The sequence below is a fragment of the Bombina bombina genome, chromosome 1, assembly GCF_027579735.1.
Source record: "Bombina bombina isolate aBomBom1 chromosome 1, aBomBom1.pri, whole genome shotgun sequence".
Taxonomy (NCBI): Eukaryota; Metazoa; Chordata; class Amphibia; order Anura; family Bombinatoridae; genus Bombina; species Bombina bombina.
The window spans coordinates 397621046-397641600 of record NC_069499.1 but is presented as its reverse complement, the minus strand read 5'-3'; the positions used below and the strand labels follow the sequence as shown (position 1 = coordinate 397641600).

General features: G+C 41.8%; 1 protein-coding gene across 1 annotated transcript in view; it reads right to left on the bottom strand.

Annotated features, from left to right (window-relative positions):
- Window positions 1-901: 901 nt before the first annotated feature.
- The window catches only part of RIF1 (replication timing regulatory factor 1), a 675273-nt gene continuing 655619 nt past the window's right edge, over window positions 902-20555 (bottom strand). The window contains exon 31 of the mRNA XM_053712714.1: window positions 902-2987. Coding sequence (XP_053568689.1) covers window positions 2757-2987 — 231 coding nt within the window. The 3' untranslated portion in view covers window positions 902-2756. The remainder of the gene's footprint in view (window positions 2988-20555) is intronic.

Below are 20555 nucleotides of genomic sequence, written 5' to 3'. Positions count from 1 at the left end.
TATGACCCGGACTACAGAAACCACTGTCTCCTGCGTCACCGATCAAGCAGAGGAGGTTGTATAGGCCCCACCCTGTCACACGGGATGCCACGCAGGATTGCCCCTGCACTAGGGGGAAAACGCGCCAAATCAGCTGCGCAAATACTCCCGGAAAATAACCTGAAAGTTTCACCCCTTTTCAGAGCCTCATCTCGCACATAACGCAGCAATGACACAAACAATATTATGTAGAACCCCCCCACCCCGTTCAATAATCCCCATACCAGGAATATTAACTCTTGATTCCATAAAGATAAAAGTTATCACACTGTGGCCCTATCTTCTTGCATTATCATTATAGTATAATAAAAATGAAACGATCTTACCAGAATCTATGCCGTGGAACAGGAACACGGCCCTTCAAGTGTGACAGGGTAGTAGCATCGCTCCTGACATGTACTTGAGTGTAGAGAGCAGGCAGCGAAAATCGTCAACACTGATTGCTTATGGAGCTGTTAATGTGAGTTGGGATGGTTTTGCAGAAAGACTCTCCCTGCATCTCAGGACTAACTTTCATCCAGTATCTCACTGGGAGGCTGACAGGACTACTTACAACTCCAGTCCCATTGCGACGAGAACTACCCTCCATAAGAGACTACTCCGAATCTTCCTACACTTCTCTGCCAACCTCCTGTGACATAAGACAAAGAATGACTGGGGGATGAGGGGAGTGGGGGAGCTATTTAAGCCTTTGGCTGGGGTGTCTTTGCCTCCTCCTGGTGGCCAGGTTCTTAATTCCCACTTAATTCTTAATTCTCCCCTTTAGATAGAAATATGCACACACCACCTTTAACTAAACCACCTGCATTAATGCTTCTGCACACATTTCTTTAATATAAAGCAATAGTAATAAAGAGCAAAACATTTTACAAAGGTTTTTAATAATTGCTAACATGAAACATTTTAATTTTACACAGAATGCTAAAAACATTTGCTGCAAATGACATTAAGAAGCTCTGTGCATACAGACTTAAATTATATATACAAGGTGGATTACCAACTATAGCAGTAACTCACAATCAAAACTATATACATAATATACATGTTGGGCATGGCTGCATGTAACAGAATATCTGCAAAACTAGAAGACTGGTAAAATATGCATTGCCTGAACAAAAATCAGCTTCAACACACAAAGTAGTGTAATAGTAAGCAATGCATCTAAAATGCGAATATTTTAAATTCATTTTACTTCAGGGAAATTACAATGATTATAAATGAGTCAGTCTTTCAATGGACAAACAATTTGCAACAAACAGCAGTGCACTTAAAATCCAGTTAAAAGCATTTGGGCAACATTCTTGCATATGGAAAAATTTAAGTTTTCATAGCTTTTCTTAAACCACAATCACAAGAAATGTGTGCAAACACAATGCAATGAATTTGAAATGCACTGTTGTACATAATCATGTAAATATCACTACAATAAGAACTGTATCTAAAAAGGAGGCATCAAAATGTAAGCTCTCATAGCTACACATTGTAGGTACTAGGAACAAAAAACACTTGACTGTAAAGTAGTACTATGCCATTTTCTAAACCTGCAAACAATTTATTTTTTAAAAAGTCTGTGGGACATACAAATCGAATCCGGAAGCAAATCTGCAAGAGAAGGAAACAAAAGCTAGTGCCTACTACATTGCTTAAATATGTCTCCCTTTTCAGCAAATTCAAAATGTAACGCTGATCAGTATATTAAAAACTAAAGTATATTAAATGGATATTAAACCCAAAAATGGTACTTTTGTGATTCAGACAGAGAATACAATTTTAAAACAAAGTTTCCAATTTATTATCAATTTTGCTTTATTCCAATTGTATTTGTTGTTGAAGAGCTACCAAGGTAGGTGTCTGGAGCATTACATGGCATGAAAAATGGTTCAGCAACCTAGTGTTCTTGCAATTGAATAACATACTTGCAAAACTGCTGCCATATAGTGCTCCAGATACGTGCAAGCTCCTAAACTTGCGACCCTGTTTTTCAACAAAAGATACCAAAGGAAGAAACTTTAATAGACGTAAATTAGGAAGTTTATTAAAATTGCATAATCTATCTTAATCATAAAAAAAGAAATGTGTTTCATGTCCCTTTAAAGGAACATGAAACACCTTGTTTTTGTGTAAAAAGTGGGCTTTGTCCAACACTCCCTAGAGTAGCCAAAAAAGCAAAATGTCTAAACCACCTTTTTGATTTACAGCATTTACAAGTTACATAATGTTTTTTGGCCTCTCTGTGCAGTGCAAAAAAAACAAAAAACCTAAGGTGTTTAATGTAATTTTAATATACATTTAAAGGGGAATTTGTTTCACATTTGATTTAAGACTATGTAGAGGACCAGCTACCAATTGTTAGATAGTTGTGGTATTTAAGTTTCAGGACTTTAATAGGCATTTTAATGAACTATAAAAACATTGAAAAACATATCCTTGTTATGAAAAATGAAGAACTTTTACTTACTAGTCTCAACAGCTGTAACTTTCCCGTGCTGTATATGTTCACTTAAACAGGCTATTTGTGGTGATATATTACTATTGTTACTAACACCTAAAGCCTTCCAATAGCAGGAACGATAGGCGCCAAGGAACAAGTCAAATACAACATGATTCTTCTCTTTAAAAAAAAATATCTAGCTACTTCCTTTTATAAATACCCTTTTAAAATCAAATCTCAATCAGTATAAAGAAAACCTAAATAATTTTATTTAAATACATTTGCATTACAAAGAGCCTTCATGAGATGTCCAGCGTGACTGCAGATGTCTAATAATAGAGTTTGACATGCTGCTAATTTTCTCTTGCATTTCAAACAGTTGACTGGCTGCATGTTTGCTTAGATCTTCTGAAGACAACTGTAAAGAAAGTGCAGTTATCTGAGACAATAGGTCAGGTGGTGGTAAATTGTCTGTTAAAGAGGTAGATGGCTCCATCAAATCTAAGAGAAAAAAAAATATATAAAAAAAAAGTATGTTTACAAAATAAGTTGCATCAAAATTTCAAATCAATATAGTACTCAAACTTAACCATAAAAAAAACATAATTTATGTAAGAATTTACCTGATAAATTAATTTCTTTCATATTGGCAAGAGTCCATGAGCTAGTGACGTATGGGATATACATTCCTACCAGGAGGGGCAAAGTTTCCCAAACCTCAAAATGCCTATAAATACACCCCCCACCACACCCACAATTCAGTTTAACGAATAGCCAATTAGTGGGGTGATAAGAAAGAGCGTAAGCATCAACAAGGAATTGGAATAATTGTGCTTTATACAAAAAAAATCATAACCACCACAAAAAGGGTGTTCCTCATGGACTCTAGCCAATATGAAAGAAATGAATTTATCAGGTAAATTCTTACATAAATTATGTTTTCTTTTATGTAATTGGCAAGAGTCCATGAGCTAGTGATGTATGGGATAGCAAATACCCAAGATGTGGAACTCCATGCCATGAGTCACTAGAGAGGGAGGGATACAAATAAAGACAGCCAATTCCGCTGAAAAAAGAATCCAAAACCCAAATCCAAAGTTTTAATCTTTATAATGAAAAAAACTGAAATTATAAGCAGAAGAATCAAACTGAAACAGCTGCCTGAAGAACTTTTCTACCAAAAACTGATTCTGAAGAAGAGAAAACATCAAAATGGTAGAATTTAGTAAAAGTATGCAAAGAAGACCAAGTTGCTGCTTTGCAAATCTGATCAACAGAAGCTTCATTCTTAAAAGCCCAGGAAGTAGAAGCTGACCTAGTAGAATGAGCAGTAATCCTCTGAGGCAGGGATTTACCCGACTCGAAATAAGCATGAGGAATCAAAAGCTTTAACCAAACGCCAAAGAAATGGCAGAAGCCTTCTGACCTTTCCTAGAACCAGAAAAGATAACAAATAGACTAGAAGTCTTTCTGAAATCTTTAGTAGCTTCAACATAATATTTCAAAGCTCTTACCACATCCAAAGAATGTAAAGATCTTTCCAAAGAATTCTTAGGATTAGGACACAAGGGGGGGACAACAATTTCCCTACTAATGTTGTTGGAATTCACAACTTTAAGAAAAAATTTAAATGAAGTCCGCAAAACCGCCTTATCCTGATGAAAAATCAGAAAAGGAGACTCACAAGAAAGAGCAGATAATTCAGAAACTCTTCTAGCAGAAGAGATGGCCAAAAGAAACAATACTTTCCAAGAAAGTAATTTAATGTCCAGAGAATGCATAGGCTCAAACGGAGGAGCCTGTAAAGCCATCAAAACCAAATTAAGACTCCAAGGAGGAGAAATTAGTTTAATGACAGGCTTGATACGAACTAAAGCCTGTACAAAACAATGAATATCAGGAAGATTAGCAGAAAAACCCTTATCCAAACCATCCTGAAGAAACTGTAAAATTCTAGGAATTCTAAAAGAATGCCAAGAGAATTTATGAGAACACCACCATGAAATGTAAGTCTTCTAAACTTGGTAATAAATCTTTCTAGACACAGATTTGCGAGCCTGCAACATAGTATTAATCACCGAGTCAGAGAGTGGAGCAATGAACAGATTTGAATAAAACCCCGGACCCCGTTCCAGGTATGGAACTGGCACAATTACCCCGGATAACTCCAGGTCTGAAACACACTTCAGGAAAGCCTGAGCCTTTACTGGAATGCGTGAGAGAAAGAAACTTCTCACAGGCGGTCTTACCTTGAAGCCTATTCTGTACCCTTGAGAAACAATGTTCTGGATGCAATGATTTTGGATTGAATAGATCCAAACATCTTTGCAAAATCGTTATCTGCCCCTACCATTTGCCCTGGAATGAGGGCCGCACCTTCATGCAGACTTGGGGGCTGATTTTGATTTTCTAAAAGGCTTGGATTTATTCCAGACTGGAGAAGGCTTCCAATTGGAAACCGTTCCTTTAGGGGAAGTGTCAGGCTTCTGTTCCTTATTCTGACGAAAGGAACGAAAACGGTTAGCAGCCCTAAATTTACCCTTAGATTTTTTTATCCTGAGGCAAAAAGGCTCCCTTCCCCCCAGTGACAGTTGAAATAATAGAATACAACTGAGAACCAAATAATTTATTATCTTGGAAAGAGAAAGATAGCAACGTTGACTTAGAAGTCATATCCGCATTCCAAGATTTAAGCCATAAAGTTCTTCTAGCTAAAGACATATACCTGACATCAATTCTTATATCAAAAATGGCATCACAAATGAAATTATTAGCATGTTGAATTAGCTTAACAATGCTATACACATTAGGATCTGGTAATTGTTGCGCTAAAGTTTCCAACCAAAAAGTTGAAGCCGCAGCAACATCAGCCAAAGAAATAGCAGGCCTAAGAAGATGACCTGAACATAAATAAGCCTTCCTTCGATAAGATTCAAGCTTCCTATCTAAAGGATCTTTAAAAGAAGTACTATCTGCCGTAGGAATAGTAGTACGCTTTGCAAGAGTAGAGATAGCCCCATCAACTTTGGGGATCTTTTCCCAAAACTCCAATCTATCAGTCGGCAAAGGGTACAGTTTCTTAAACCTTGGAGGAGTAAATGAAGTACCCAGACTATTCCATTCCCTAGAAATTGCATCAGGAACTGGAAAAACCTCTGGAATAACTACATGAGGTTTAAAAAACGAATTTAAACGTTTACTGGTTTTTAATATCAAGATAACTAGTCTCCTCCATGTCTAATGCAATCAACACCTCTTTTAATAAAGAATGAATATACTCCATTTTAAATAAATATGAAGTTTTGTCAGTGTCAATATCTGAGGCAGAATCTTCTGAACCAGAGAGATACTCATCAGAGTTAGAAAAATCAGAATGCTGTCGTCATTTAAAAATTCATCGAATTTATGAGAAGTTTTAAAAGACCTTTTACGTTTATTAGAAGGTGGTATAACAGACAGGGTCTTCTGAATAGAATTAGAAACAAATTCTCTCACATTAACAGGAATATCCTGAACATTAGATGTTGAAGGAACAACAGGTAATGGATTACTACTAATGGAAATATTGTCTGCTTTTGAAAGTTTTTCATGACAACTAACAAACTACAGCCGGAGGAACAGTTACCACAAGTTTACAACAAATGCACTTAGCTTTGGTAGAACAGACATCAGGCAGCAGCAATCCAGAAGTAGATTCTGAGACAGGGTCAGATTGAGACATCTTGCAATATGCAATAGCAAAAACCACATAAAAAGCAAAATGATCAATTTCCTTATATGACAGTTTCAGGAATGGGAAAAAATGCAAACAGAATAAGCCTCTGGAAACCAGAAGCAAAAAGAAATGACTTAAATAATGTCAAAAATCTGGCGCCAAGTATGACGCCCACAATTGACAAAATATTTTTTGGCGCCAATAACGTCTGCAACAAACACGAGCGTCATGACGCAACTACGTGAAAACTCTCTGCGCCAATTAAGACGCTGGAAATGACATTACGTCAACAAACGTGATTCTCGCGCCAAAAATGACACAATAAATTATGGCATTTTGCGCTCCAGCGAGCCTAACAGTCCGCAATTTAGAAAAGAAAGTCAATTTGAAAAATTTTCAGGTAAGAAAATAATTTTTTCATATGCATTTCCCAAAATGAAACTGACAGTCTGTAAGAAGGAAATATACTGATTAACCTGAATCATGGCAAATATAAGTATAAAACATATATTTAGAACTTTACATATAAAGTGCCAACCATAGATGAGTGTCATAAATAAAAGGAAACAAAGACACTCATCTACATAAAGTAGATAGCCAAACCAGTACTGAAACGAGAATCAGTAGAGGTAATGGTATATATAAGAGTATATCGTTGATCTGAAAAGGGAGGTAGGAGATGAATCTCTACGACCGATAACAGAGAACCTATGAAATAGATCCCCGTTAGGATGACTATTGCATTCAATAGGTAAAACTCCCTTCACATCCCTCTGTCATTCACTGCACTCTGAGAGGAACCGGGCTTCAGCATGCTGAGAAGCGCATATCAACGTAGAAATCTAGCACAAACTTACTTCACCACCTCCATAGGAGGCAAAGTTTGTAAAACTGAATTGTGGGTGTGGTGGGGGGTGTATTTATAGGCATTTTGAGGTTTAGGAAACTTTGTCCCTCCTGGTAGGAATGTATATCCCATACGTCACTAGCTCATGGACTCTTGCCAATTACATGAAAGAAACAAAATTTATGCTTACCTGATAAACTTTTTTTCTTGAAATGGTGAATCCATGGATCATGATCAATTACTGTAAAATCACTCCTGGCCAGCAGGAGGTGGCAAAGAGCACCACAGCAAAGCTAAGTAGTATCACTTCCCTACCCACACCAAAGAAAAAGAAAGAAACACAAGGTGCAGAGGTGCCTGAGGTTTATATAGAAAAGAAACCGTCTTGGGGGGGGGGGGGGGGGAGACAAAAAAAAAAAACAAAACAACAAAAAAAAAAAAAAAAAACAGGGGGGGCATTTATCATTACATTTATCAGGTAAGCATAAATTTTGTTTTCTTTCTAATTACACGGTGAGTCAAGACATCATCATTAATTACTGTTGGGAACCAATACCCAAGCTAGAGGACACAGATAAGGGAGGGACAAGACAGAACCTAAATCAAAGGCACCACTGCTTGAAGAACCTCTCCCAAAAGAAGCCTCAGCCGAGACAAAAGTATTGAATTTATAGAATTTGGAAAAAGTATGCAAAGATGACCAAGTTGAAGCCTTGCAATTCTGTCCCACAGAAGCTTCATTATTGAAAGCCAGGAAGAAGAGAGCTGTGATTCTCTCAGGAGGTTGCTGTCCAGCAGTCTCATAGGCCAAACGAATAACACTTCAGCCAAAAAGAAAGAAGTAGCCGTAGCTTTCTGACCCTTGCGTTTTCCAGAAAAACAAACAAACAAGGCAGAAGACTGACGAAAGTCCTTAGTCGCCTGTAGATAGAATTTCAGCGCACGAACAACATCAAGGTTATGCAACAAACACCAAGAGTTTGGACTTAGATGAAACATCCGCAGACCAGGACTTCAACCATAAGGCTCTGCGAGATAGCACCGCCAAACTAGAAATTTTTGCTCCCAGTTTAATGACTTGTAAGGAAGCATCCGTAATAAAGGAATTGGCTAACTTAGGGGCCTTAATCCTGTCCATCTGCCTGAAGAGAATCAGACAATGCATCAAACCAGTAAGCTGCAGCGTTGGTAACAGTGGCAATACACACAGCAGGCTGCCATTGGAGACCCTGGTGAACATACATCTTTTTTAGCAATCCCTCTAATTTCTTATCCATTGGATCCTTAAAAGAACAACTATCCTCTATGGGAATAGTAGTCCTTTTAGCCAAAGTAGAGATCGCTCCTTCTACCTTAGGAACCGTCTGCCACGACTCCTTAATGAAATCAGCTGTAGGAAACATCTTCTTAAAAATAGGAGATGGAGAAAAGGAAATTTATGCTTACCTGATAAATTTATTTCTTTTACGATAGGACGAGTCCACGGATTTCATCCTTACTTTTTACGCCTCCTGGTCAGCAGGAAGTGGCAAAGAGCACCACAGCAGAGCTGTATATATAGCTCCTCCCTTCCCTTCCACTCCAGTCATTCGACTGAAGTTAGGAAGAGAAAGGAAAAGCCAAGGTGCAGAGGTGACTGAAGTTTAACAAAAATAAAGACCTGTCTTAGAAAAGGACAGGGTGGGCCGTGGACTCGTCATATTGTAAAAGAAACAAAATTTATGCTTACCTGATAAATTTCTCTCCACGGGTTCATCCATAACTTGTGGGATATTCTCCTTCCCAAAAGGAAGTTGCAAGAGGACACCCACAGCAGAGCTGTCTATATAGCTCCTCCCCTAACTGCCACCCCCAGTCATTCGACCGAAGACAAGCAAGAAAAAGGAGAAACTATAGGGTGCAGTGGTGACTGTAGTTTAAAAATAAAAAACGCCTGCCTTAAAGTGACAGGGCGGGCCGTGGACTGGATACACCACAAGAGAAAGAAATTTATCAGGTAAGCATAAATTTAGTTTTCTCTTGTAAGGTGTATCCAGTCCACGGGTTCATCCATTACTTGTGGGATACCAATACCAAAGCTTTAGGACACGGATGAAGGGAGGGACAAGGCAGGAACTTAAATGGAAGGCACCACTGCCTGCAAGACCTTTCTCCCAAAAATAGCCTCCGAGGAAGCAAAAGTAACAAATTTGTAGAATTTAGAAAAAGTATGAAGCAAAGACCAAGTCGCCGCCTTACAAATCTGTTCAACAGAGGCCTCATTTTTAAAAGCCCATGTGGAAGCTACCGCTCTAGTGGAATGAGCTGTAATTCTTTCAGGAGGCTGCTGGCCAGCAGTCTCATAAGTTAAACAGATTATGCTTCTCAGCCAAAAAAAGAGAAGATGCCGAAGCCTTTTGGCCTCTCCTCTGTCCAGAGTAGACAACAAACAATGCAGATGTTTGACGAAAAGCTTTAGTAGCTTGTAAATAAAACTTTAAAGCACGAACCACGTCAACACTGTGTAATAGACGTGCAGAGAAATTAGATTTGGATGTTTGAATGGACCTTGGAATAGAAGGTCCTGCCTCAGCGGCAGAGACCATGGTGGAAGAGATGACATGTCCACCAGATCTGCATACCAAGTCCTGCGTGGCCACGCAGGTGCTATCAAAATCACTGAAGCTCTCTCCTGCTTGATCTTGGCAATCAGACGAGGGAGGAGAGGAAATGGTGGGAACACATAAGCCAGGGTGAAGGACCAGGGCGCTGCTAGAGCATCTATCAGCGCTGCCTGGGGATCCCTTGACCTGGACCCGTAACAAGGAAGCTTGGCATTCTGACGAGACGCCATCAGATCCAGTTCTGGTTTGCCCCATAGTTGAATCAGCTGGGCAAATACCTCTGGATGGAGCTCCCACTCCCCCGGATGAAAAGTCTGCCGACTTAGAAAATCCGCCTCCCAGTTCTCTACTCCTGGGATATGGATAGCTGAGAGATGGCAAGAGTGAACCTCTGCCCATAGAATTATCTTTGAAACCTCCAACATTGCCAGGGGGCTTCTTGTTCGCCCCTGATGGTTGATATAGGCTACAGTCGTGATATTGTCCGACTGAAATCTGATGTACCTGACCGCAGCTAGTTGAGGCCAAGCCTGAAGAGCATTGAATATCGCTCTCAGTTCCAGAATGTTTATCGGAAGGAGGGCTTCCTCCTGAGTCCACGAACCCTGATCCTTCAGGGAGTTCCAGACCGCGCCCCAGCCCAGAAGGCTGGCATCTGTCGTCACTATAGTCCACTCTGGCCTGCGGAAACTCATTCCCCTGGACAGATGGACCCGAGATAACCACCAGAGAAGAGAATCCCTGGTCTCTTGATCCAGATTTAGCAGAGGGGACAAATCTGTGTAATCCCCATTCCACTGATTGAGCATGCAAAGTTGCAGTGGTCTGAGATGTAGGCGGGCAAACGGAACTATGTCCATTGCCGCTACCATTAGGCCGATTACTTCCATACACTGAGCCACTGACGGCCGAGAAGTGGAATGAAGAGCACGGCAGGAAGTTAGAAGCTTTGATAACCTGACCTCTGTCAGAAAAATTTTCATTTCTACTGAATCTATCAGTGTTCCTAGGAAGGAAACTCTTGTGAGAGGGGAGAGAGAACTCTTTTCTTCGTTCACCTTCCACCCGTGAGACCTCAGAAAGGACAGAACAATGTCCGTATGGGACTTGGCGATTTGAAAAGTCGACGCCTGTATCAGAATGTCGTCTAGGGAAGGGGCCACTGCTATGCCCCGTGGACTTAGAACCGCCAGTAGGGACCCTAGAACCTTCGTAAAGATTCTTTGTGCCGTGGCTAACCCGAAGGGAAGAGCCACAAACTGGTAATGCCCGTCTAATAAGGCGAACCTGAGGAACTGATGATGATCTTTGTGAATCGGAATGTGGAGATAAGCATCCTTTAAGTCCACGGTAGTCATATATTGACCCCCTGGATCATAGGGAGGATGGTTCGGATAGTCTCCATCTTGAAGGATGGGACCCTGAGAAATTTGTTTAGGATCTTGAGATCCAAGATTGGTCTGGAAGTTCCCTCTTTTTTGGGAACTATAAACAGATTTGAATAGAAGCCCTGCCCCTTTTCCTCCCTTGGAACTGGGTGGATCACTCCCATAACCAGTAGGTCTTGAACACAACGTAAGAATGCCTCTATCTGGTTTACAGATAATCGTGAGAGATGAAATCTCTACTTGGGAGATGAAGCTTTGAAGTCCAGAAGATATCCCTGGGAAACTCTCTCTCTAATGCCCAGGGATCCTGGACGTCTCTTGCCCAAGCCTGGGCGAAGAGAGAAAGTCTGCCCCCTACTAGATCCGGTCCCGGATCGGGGGCTACTCCTTCATGCTGTCTTAGAGGCAGCCGCAGGTTTCTTGGCCTGCTTCCCCTTGTTCCAAGCCTGGTAAGGTCTCCAGACTGGTTTGGATTGGGTGAAATTTCAAGGGACAGACCAGGCACGAATAGGGTCTGACCCTTGAAGAGGATGTTAAGAAGCTTAGACTTTGAAGTAACGTCTGCTGACAAGGACTTAAGCCATAGCGCCCTACGCGCCAAAATGGCAAAACCTGAATTCTTAGCCGTTAGCTTGGCTAAATGAAAAATGGCGTCAAAAATAAAGGAGTTAGCTAACTTAAGAGCTTTAATCCTGTCTAGAATATCATCTAGCGGGGTCTCCACCTGTAGAGCCTCCTCAAGAGACTCAAACCAAAAAGACGCTGCAGCAGTAACTGGGGCAATGCATGCAAGAGGCTAGAGAATAAAACCTTGATTTATAAAAAATTTCTTGAGACCCTCCAATTTTTTATCCATAGGATCTAGGAAAGCACAACTGTCCTCTACGGGGATAGTTGTACGCTTAGCTAGGGTAGAGACTGCTCCCTCCACCTTAGGAACCGTCTGCCACGAGTCCCGTATGGTGGCATCTATGGGAAACATCTTTTTGAAAGCAGGAGGGGGAGAGAACGGCACACCTGGTCTATACCAATCCTTAGTAATAATTTCCGAAAACCTCTTAGGGACTGGAAAAACATCAGTGTAAACAGGCACTGCAAAGTATTTGTCCATTTTACACAATTTCTCTGGAACCACAATGGGGTCACAGTCATCCAGAGTCGCTAAAACCTCCCTAAGCAATAAGCGGAGGTGTTCAAGCTTAAATTTAAACGCTGTCATCTCAGAATCAGACTGAAGTAACGCCTTCCGAGTCTGAAATGTCACCCACAGATAGAAGCTCACCTGCCTCGGCTTCTGAGCATTGTGAGGGTATATCGGACACAGGCATTAAAGCGTCAAAGCTCTGTATTAGTTCTAGCCCCAGAGCTGTCTCGCTTTCCTTGTAACCCTGGCAGTTTAGAGAAAACCTCTGAGAGGGTAGCATTCATAACTGCCGCCATGTCCTGTAAGGTAAAAGAATTAGATGCGCTAGATGTACTTGGCGTCACTTGAGCGGGAGTTATAGGTTCTGACACATGGGGAGAGCTAGATGGCATAATCTCCCTCTTTTCAGTCAGAGAATCCCCTGGAGATAAATCTTTAAGCGCCATAATATGGTCTTTATAGTTTATAGAAATATCAGTACATTTGGTACACATTCTAAGAGGGGGTTCCACCATGGCTTCCAAACATATTGAACAAGGAGTTTCCTCTATGTCAGACATGTTTAACAGACTAGTAATGAGACAAGCAAGCTTGGAAAACACTTTAATAAAGGTGAAACAGCAATTAAACAAAAACGTTACTGTGCCTTTAAGAGAAAAAAACTAGCACTTAAACTGCAAAACAGTGTAAAAATATAGTAAAGTCTTTGAAAGTTTTACAGTGTGTGTAAGGGACTAAAGCAACATTGCACCCACTTGCAAATGGATGATTAAACGGTTAGGCCCCAAACCGGATTGAAAAACTTTAAAAAACGTTAAGTCAATTGAGCACCTTGCCACAGCTCTGCTGAGGCGCCTACCTGCCCACAAATACGATTTTGTGCAGAAATAACCCCTTTGAAATGGTTCTCAGATGCCAGAGGACTCTTCTAGGGAAGCTGGATGTCTCAGTCTGAATTAAAACTGCGCAGTTAGAGCGCTAAAATAGGCCCCTCCCACCATGTACTGGATGTCAGAGGGGCCTTAAGAAAATACTCCTAGGAGTATCTGACTAGTCATGTGGAAACTAGGCCCCAAATAAAGACTTCTCTCCCTCAGAGAAAAAACAATTTATGCTTACCTGATAAATTTATTTCTCTTGTAGTGTATCCAGTCCACGGATCATCCATTACTTATGGGATATTCTACTTCCCAACAGGAAGTTGCAAGAAGGTTCACCCACAGCAGAGCTGCTATATAGCTCCTCCCCTAACTGTCATATCCAGTCATTCGACTGAAAACAAACAGAGAAAGGAGAAGCCATAGGGTGCAGTGGTGACTGTAGTTTAATTAAAATTTAGACCTGCCTTAAAAGGATAGGGCGGGCCGTGGACTGGATACACTACAAGAGAAATAAATTTATCAGGTAAGCATAAATTATGTTTTCTCTTGTTAAGTGTATCCAGTCCACGGATCATCCATTACTTGTGGGATACCAATACCAAAGCTAAAGTACACGGATGATGGGAGGGACAAGGCAGGATTAAGCGGAAGGAACCACTGCCTGAAGAACCTTTCTCCCAAAAACAGCCTCCGAAGAAGCAAAAGTATCAAATTTGGAAAATTTGGAAAAAGTGTGAAGCGAAGATCAAGTCGCGGCCTTGCAAATCTGTTCAACAGAGGCCTCATTTTTAAAGGCCCAGGTGGAAGCCACAGCTCTAGTAGAATGAGCTGTAATCCTTTCAGGGGGCTGCTGTCCAGCAGTCTCATAGGCTAGGCGTATTATGCTCCGAAGCCAAAAGGAAAGAGGTTGCCGAAGCTTTTTGACCTCTCCTCTGTCCAGAGTAAACGACAAACAGGGTAGATGTTTGACGAAAATCTTTAGTAGCTTGTAAGTAAAACTTCAAGGCACGGACTACGTCCAGATTATGTAAAAGACGTTCCTTCTTTGAAGAAGGATTAGGACACAATGATGGAACAACAATCTCTTGATTGATATTCTTTACTGTTTAAGGTGAAATCAATACATTTAGTACACATTCTCCTATGGGGCTCCACCATGGCTTTCAAACATAATGAACAAGTAGTTTCCTCTGTGTCAGACATGTTTAAACAGACTAGCAATGAGACTAGCAAGCTTGGAAAACACTTTAAACAAGTTTACAAGCAATATAAAAAACGTTACTGCACCTTTAAGAAACACAAATTTTGTCAAAATTTGAAATAACAGTGAAAAAAGGCAGTTACACTAACGAAATTTTTACAGTGTATGTAACAAGTTAGCAGAGCATTGCACCCACTTGCAAATGGATGATTAACCCCTTAATACCCAAAACTGAATAATAAAAGAAAAACTTTTTTTTTTTTTTTTTCCCCAGTCACAACAACTGCCATAGCTCTACTGTGGCTTTTCACCTCCCTCAAAAACGGCTTTGAAGCCTTTTGAGCCCTCCAGAGATGTCCTGGATCATGCAGGAAGAAGCTGGATGTCTGTGTCTAATTTTTGCTGTGCAAAAAAAAAAAAAAAAAAAAACGAAAAACAGAATTTATGCTTACCTGATAAATTACTTTCTCCAACGGTGTGTCCGGTCCACGGCGTCATCCATTACTTGTGGGAAATATTCTCCCCCACAGGGAAAGGCAAGGAGAGCACACATATAGCTCCCCCTCTGGCTCCGCCCCCCAGTCATTCGACCGATGGTTAGGAGAAAAAGGAGAAACTATAGGGTGCCGTGGTGACTGTAGTGTATAAAGAAATTTTTTTCAACCTGATTAAAAAACCAGGGCGGGCCGTGGACCGGACACACCGTTGGAGAAAGTAATTTATCAGGTAAGCATAAATTCTGTTTTCTCCAACATTGGTGTGTCCGGTCCACGGCGTCATCCATTACTTGTGGGAACCAATACCAAAGCTTTAGGACACAGATGAAGGGAGGGAGCAAATCAGGTTACCTAAACGGAAGGCACCACGGCTTGCAAAACCTTTCTCCCAAAAATAGCCTCCGAAGAAGCAAAAGTATCAAATTTGTAGAATTTGGCAAAAGTGTGCAGAGAAGACCAAGTTGCTGCCTTACATATCTGGTCAACAGAAGCCTCGTTCTTGTAGGCCCATGTGGAAGCCACAGCCCTAGTAGAGTGAGCTGTGATACGGTCAGGAGGCTGCCGTCCGGCAGTCTCATAAGCCACGCGGATAATGCTTTTCAGCCAGAAAGAGAGAGAGGTAGCAGTAGCTTTTTGACCTCTCCTCTTACCAGAGTAAACGACAAACAAAGATGAGGTTTGTCTAAAATCTTTTGTTGCTTCTAAATATAACTTTAAAGCACGAACAACATCTAAATTGTGTAATAAACGTTCCTTCTTTGAAACTGGATTCGTAAACAAAGAAGGAACAACTATTTCCTGGTTGATGTTCTTGTTGGAAACAACTTTTGGAAGAAAACCAGGCTTAGTACGCAAAACAACCTTATCTGAATGAAAAACCAGATATGGTGGATTACACTGCAAAGCAGATAATTCAGAAACTCTTCTAGCAGAAGAAATAGCAACCAAAAACAGAACTTTCCAAGATAATAACTTAATATCTATGGAATGTAAAGGTTCAAACGGAACCCCTTGAAGAACTGAAAGAACTAAATTTAGACTCCAAGGAGGAGTCATGGGTCTGTAAACAGGCTTGATTCTAACCAAAGCCTGAACAAAAGCTTGTACATCTGGCAAAGCTGCCAGTCGTTTGTGCAACAAGACGGATAATGCAGAAATCTGTCCTTTTAGAGAACTAGCTGACAACCCTTTATCCAAATCTTCTTGGAGAAAGGAGAGAATCTTTGGAATTTTAATCTTACTCCAGGAGAATCCTTTGGATTCACACCAACAGATATATCTTTTCCATATTTTATGGTAAATCTTTCTAGTCACAGGTTTTCTGGCTTGGACCAGAGTATCTATCACAGAATTTGAAAACCCACGCTTGGATAAAATCAAGCGTTCAATTTCCAAGCAGTCAGCTGCAGAGAAACTAGATTTGGATGTTCGAATGGACCTTGTACTAGAAGATCCTCTCTCAAAGGTAGCTTCCATGGTGGAGCCGATGACATATTCACCAGGTCTGCATACCAAGTCCTGCGTGGCCACGCAGGAGCTATCAGAATCACCGAGGCCTTCTCCTGTTTGATCCTGGCTATGAGCCTGGGAAGGAGAGGAAACGGTGGAAACACATATGCTAGGTTGAACGACCAAGGCGCCACTAATGCATCCACTAGAGTCGCCTTGGGATCCCTGGATCTGGACCCGTAGCAAGGTATCTTGAAGTTCTGACGGGACGCCATTAGATCCATGTCTGGAATGCCCCATAATTGGGTTAACTGAGCAAAGACCTCCGGATGGAGTTCCCACTCCCCCGGATGGAAAGTCTGACGACTCAAATAGTCCGCCTCCCAGTTGTCTACTCCTGGGATGTGAATAGCAGATAGATGGCAGGAGTGATTCTCTGCCCATTGGATTATCTTGGTTACTTCCTTCATTGCTAGGGAACTCTTTGTTCCCCCCTGATGATTGATGTACGCAACAGTCGTTATGTTGTCCGACTGAAATCTTATGAACCTGGCTTCCGCTAGCTGAGGCCAAGCCAGGAGCGCATTGAATATAGCTCTTAGTTCCAAAATGTTTATCGGGAGAAGCGACTCTTCCCGCGACCATAGGCCCTGAGCTTTCAGGGAGTCCCAGACCGCGCCCCACCCCAAGAGGCTGGCGTCGGTCGTGGCGATGACCCACTCCGGTCTGCGGAAACTCATTCCCTGAGACAGGTGATCCTGGGTCAACCACCAGAGAAGTGAGTCCCTGGTTACCTGATCTACTTGAATTTGGGGAGACAAGTCTGTATAGTCCCCATTCCACTGATTGAGCATGCATAGCTGTAATGGTCTTAGATGATAGAAGAATAAAAAACTACAACTAACACCACAAACTCCTCGCCATCCCCGTGGTAGATGCTACTTGTTCAGAGCGGCAAGGAGAATGACTGGGGGGCGGAGCCAGAGGGGGAGCTATATGTGTGCTCTCCTTGCCTTTCCCTGTGGGGGAGAATATTTCCCACAAGTAATGGATGACGCCGTGGACCGGACACACCAATGTTGGAGAAATAGGCCCCTCCCACTCATATTACAACAGTGGAAAGCCTAAGGAAAACGGTTTCTAGGCCAAATTCAAGCCAGCCATGTGGAAAAAAACTAGGCCCCAATAAGTTTTATCACCAAATACATATAAAAACGATTAAACATGCCAGCAAACGTTTTATATTACATTTTTATAAGAGTATGCATCTCTATTAATAAGCCTGATACCAGTAGCTAACTGCATTTAAGGCTTTACTTACATTAGTTCGGTATCAGCAGCATTTTCTAGCAAATTCCATCCCTAGAAAAAACAATTTATGCTTACCTGATAAATTTATTTCTCTTGTAGTGTGTTCAGTCCACGGGTCATCCATTACTTATGGGATATATTCTCCTTCCCAACAGGAAGTTGCAAGAGGATCACCCAAGCAGAGCTGCTATATAGCTCCTCCCCTCACATGTCATATCCAGTCATTCGACCGAAACAAGACGAGAAAGGAGAAACTATAAGGTGCAGTGGTGACTGGAGTTATAATTTTAAAATTTAGAACCTGCCTTAAAAAGACAGGGCGGGCCGTGGACTGAACACACTACAAGAGAAATAAATTTATCAGGTAAGCATAAATTATGTTTTCTCTTGTTAAGTGTGTTCAGTCCACGGGTCATCCATTACTTATGGGATACCCATACCAAAGCTAAGTACACGGATGATGGGAGGCACAAGGCAGGAACATTAAACAGAAGGAACCACTGCCTGTAGAACCTTTCTCCCAAAACCAGCCTCCGAAGAAGCGAAAAAGTGTAAAATTTGGAAAAAGTATGAAGTGAAGACCAAGTTGCAGCCTTGCAAATCTGTTAAACAGAGGCCTCATTCTTAAAGGCCCAGGTGGAAGCCACAGCTCTAGTGGAATGAGCTGTAATTCTTTCAGGAGGCTGCTGTCCAGCAGTCTCATAGGCTAAACGTATTATGCTACGAAGCCAAAAAGAGAGAGAGGTAGCCGAAGCCTTTTGACCTCTCCTCTGTCCAGAGTAAACGACAGAGAAGAAGTTTGTCTAAAATCTTTAGTTGCCTGTAAGTAGAACTTCAGAGCACGGACCACGTCTAGATTATGCAAAAGACGTTCCTTCTTTGAAGAAGGATTAGGACATAATGATGGAACAACAATCTCTTGATTGATATTCCTGTTAGAAACAACCTTAGGTAAAAACCCAGGTTTAGTACGCAGTACTACCTTGTCTGAATGAAAGATCAGATAAGGAGAATCACAATGTAAGGCAGATAACTCAGAGACTCTTCGAGCCGAGGAAATAGCCATCAAAAACAAAACTTTCCAAGATAAAAGCTTAATATCAATGGAATGAAGGGGTTCAAACGGAACACCCTGAAGAACTTTAAGAACCAAGTTTAAGCTCCACGGAGGAGCAACAGCTTTAAACACAGGCTTAATTCTAGCCAAAGCCTGACAAAAGGCCTGGACGTCTGGATTCTCTGCCAGACGTTTGTGTAAAAGAATAGACAGAGCTGAAATCTGTCCCTTTAGCGAACTAGCGGATAAACCCTTTTCTAAACCCTCTTGTAGAAAAGCCAATATCCTAGGAATCCTAACCTTACTCCATGAGTAACTCTTGGATTCGCACCAATATAAATATTTACGCCATATCTTATGGTAAATTTTTCTGGTCACAGGTTTCCGAGCCTGTATTAATGTATCAATAACCGAATCCGAAAACCCACGCTTCGATAGAATCAAGCGTTCAATTTCCAGGCAGTCAGCCTCAGAGAAATTAGGTTTGGATGGTTGAAAGGACCCTGAATTAGAAGGTCCTGCCTCAGAGGAAGAGACCATGGTGGACAGGACGACATGTCCACTAGGTCTGCATACCAGGTCCTGCGTGGCCACGCAGGCGCTATCAGAATTACCGATGCCCTCTCCTGTTTGATCCTGGCAATCAGTCGAGGTAGCAACGGAAATGGTGGAAACACATAAGCTATGTTGAAAACCCAAGGGGCTGCTAATGCATCTACCAGCACCGCTCCCGGGTCCCTGGACCCGTAACAAGGAAGCTTCGCGTTCTGGCGAGATGCCATGAGATCCAGATCCTGTTTGCCCCAACGACTAATCAGTTGAGCAAATACCTCCGGGTGAAGTTCCCACTCTCCCGGATGAAAAGTCTGGCGACTTAGGAAATCCGCCTCCCAGTTCTCTACGCCTGGGATGTAAATCGCTGACAGGTGGCAAGAGTGAGACTCTGCCCAGCGAATTATCTTCGAGACTTCCAACATCGCTAGGGAACTCCTGGTTCCCCCTTGATGATTGATGTAAGCCACAGTCGTGATATTGTCCGACTGAAATCTGATGAACCTCAGTCTTGCTAACTGAGGCCAAGCTAGAAGAGCATTGAATATTGCTCTTAATTCTAGAATGTTTATTGGAAGGAGTTTCTCCTCCTGAGTCCACGATCCCTGAGCCTTCAGGGAATTCCAGACTGCTCCCAAGGCTGGCATCCGTTGTTACAATCGTCCAATCTGGTCTGCGAAAGGTCATTCCTTTGGACAGATGAACCGGTGACAACCACCAGAGAAGAGAATCTCTGGTCTCCTGGTCCAGATTTAGCAAAGGGGACAGATCTGAGTAATCCCCGTTCCATTGACTGAGCATGCATAGTTGCAGCGGTCTGAGATGCAGGCGCGCAAATGGCACTATGTCCATTGCCGCGACCATTAAGCCGATTACCTCCATACACTGAGCTACTGATGGGCTTGGAATGGAATGAAGGACACGGCAAGCATTGAGAATCTTTGATAACCTGGACTCCGTCAGGTAAATCTTCATCTCTACAGAATCTATAAGAGTCCCTAGAAAAGGAACCCTTGTGAGTGGTAACAGAGAACTCTTTTCCACGTTCACTTTGCACCCATGCGACCTCAGAAATGCAAGAACTATCTCTGTATGAGACTTTGCATTCTGAAAACTTGACGCTTGTATCAGAATGTCGTCTAGGTACGGAGCCACCGCTATGCCTCGTGGTCTTAGTACCGCCAGAAGTGAGCCCAGAACCTTTGTAAAAATTCTCGGGGCCGTGGCTAACCCGAAGGGAAGAGCCACAAACTGGTAATGCCTGTCTAGAAAGGCAAACCTTAGGTACCGATAATGATCTTTGTGAATCGGTATGTGAAGGTAAGCATCCTTTAAGTCCACTGTGGTCATATATTGACCCTCTTGGATCATGGGTAGGATGGTTTGAATGGTTTCCATCTTGAACGATGGTACCCTTAGGAATTTGTTTAAGATATTTAA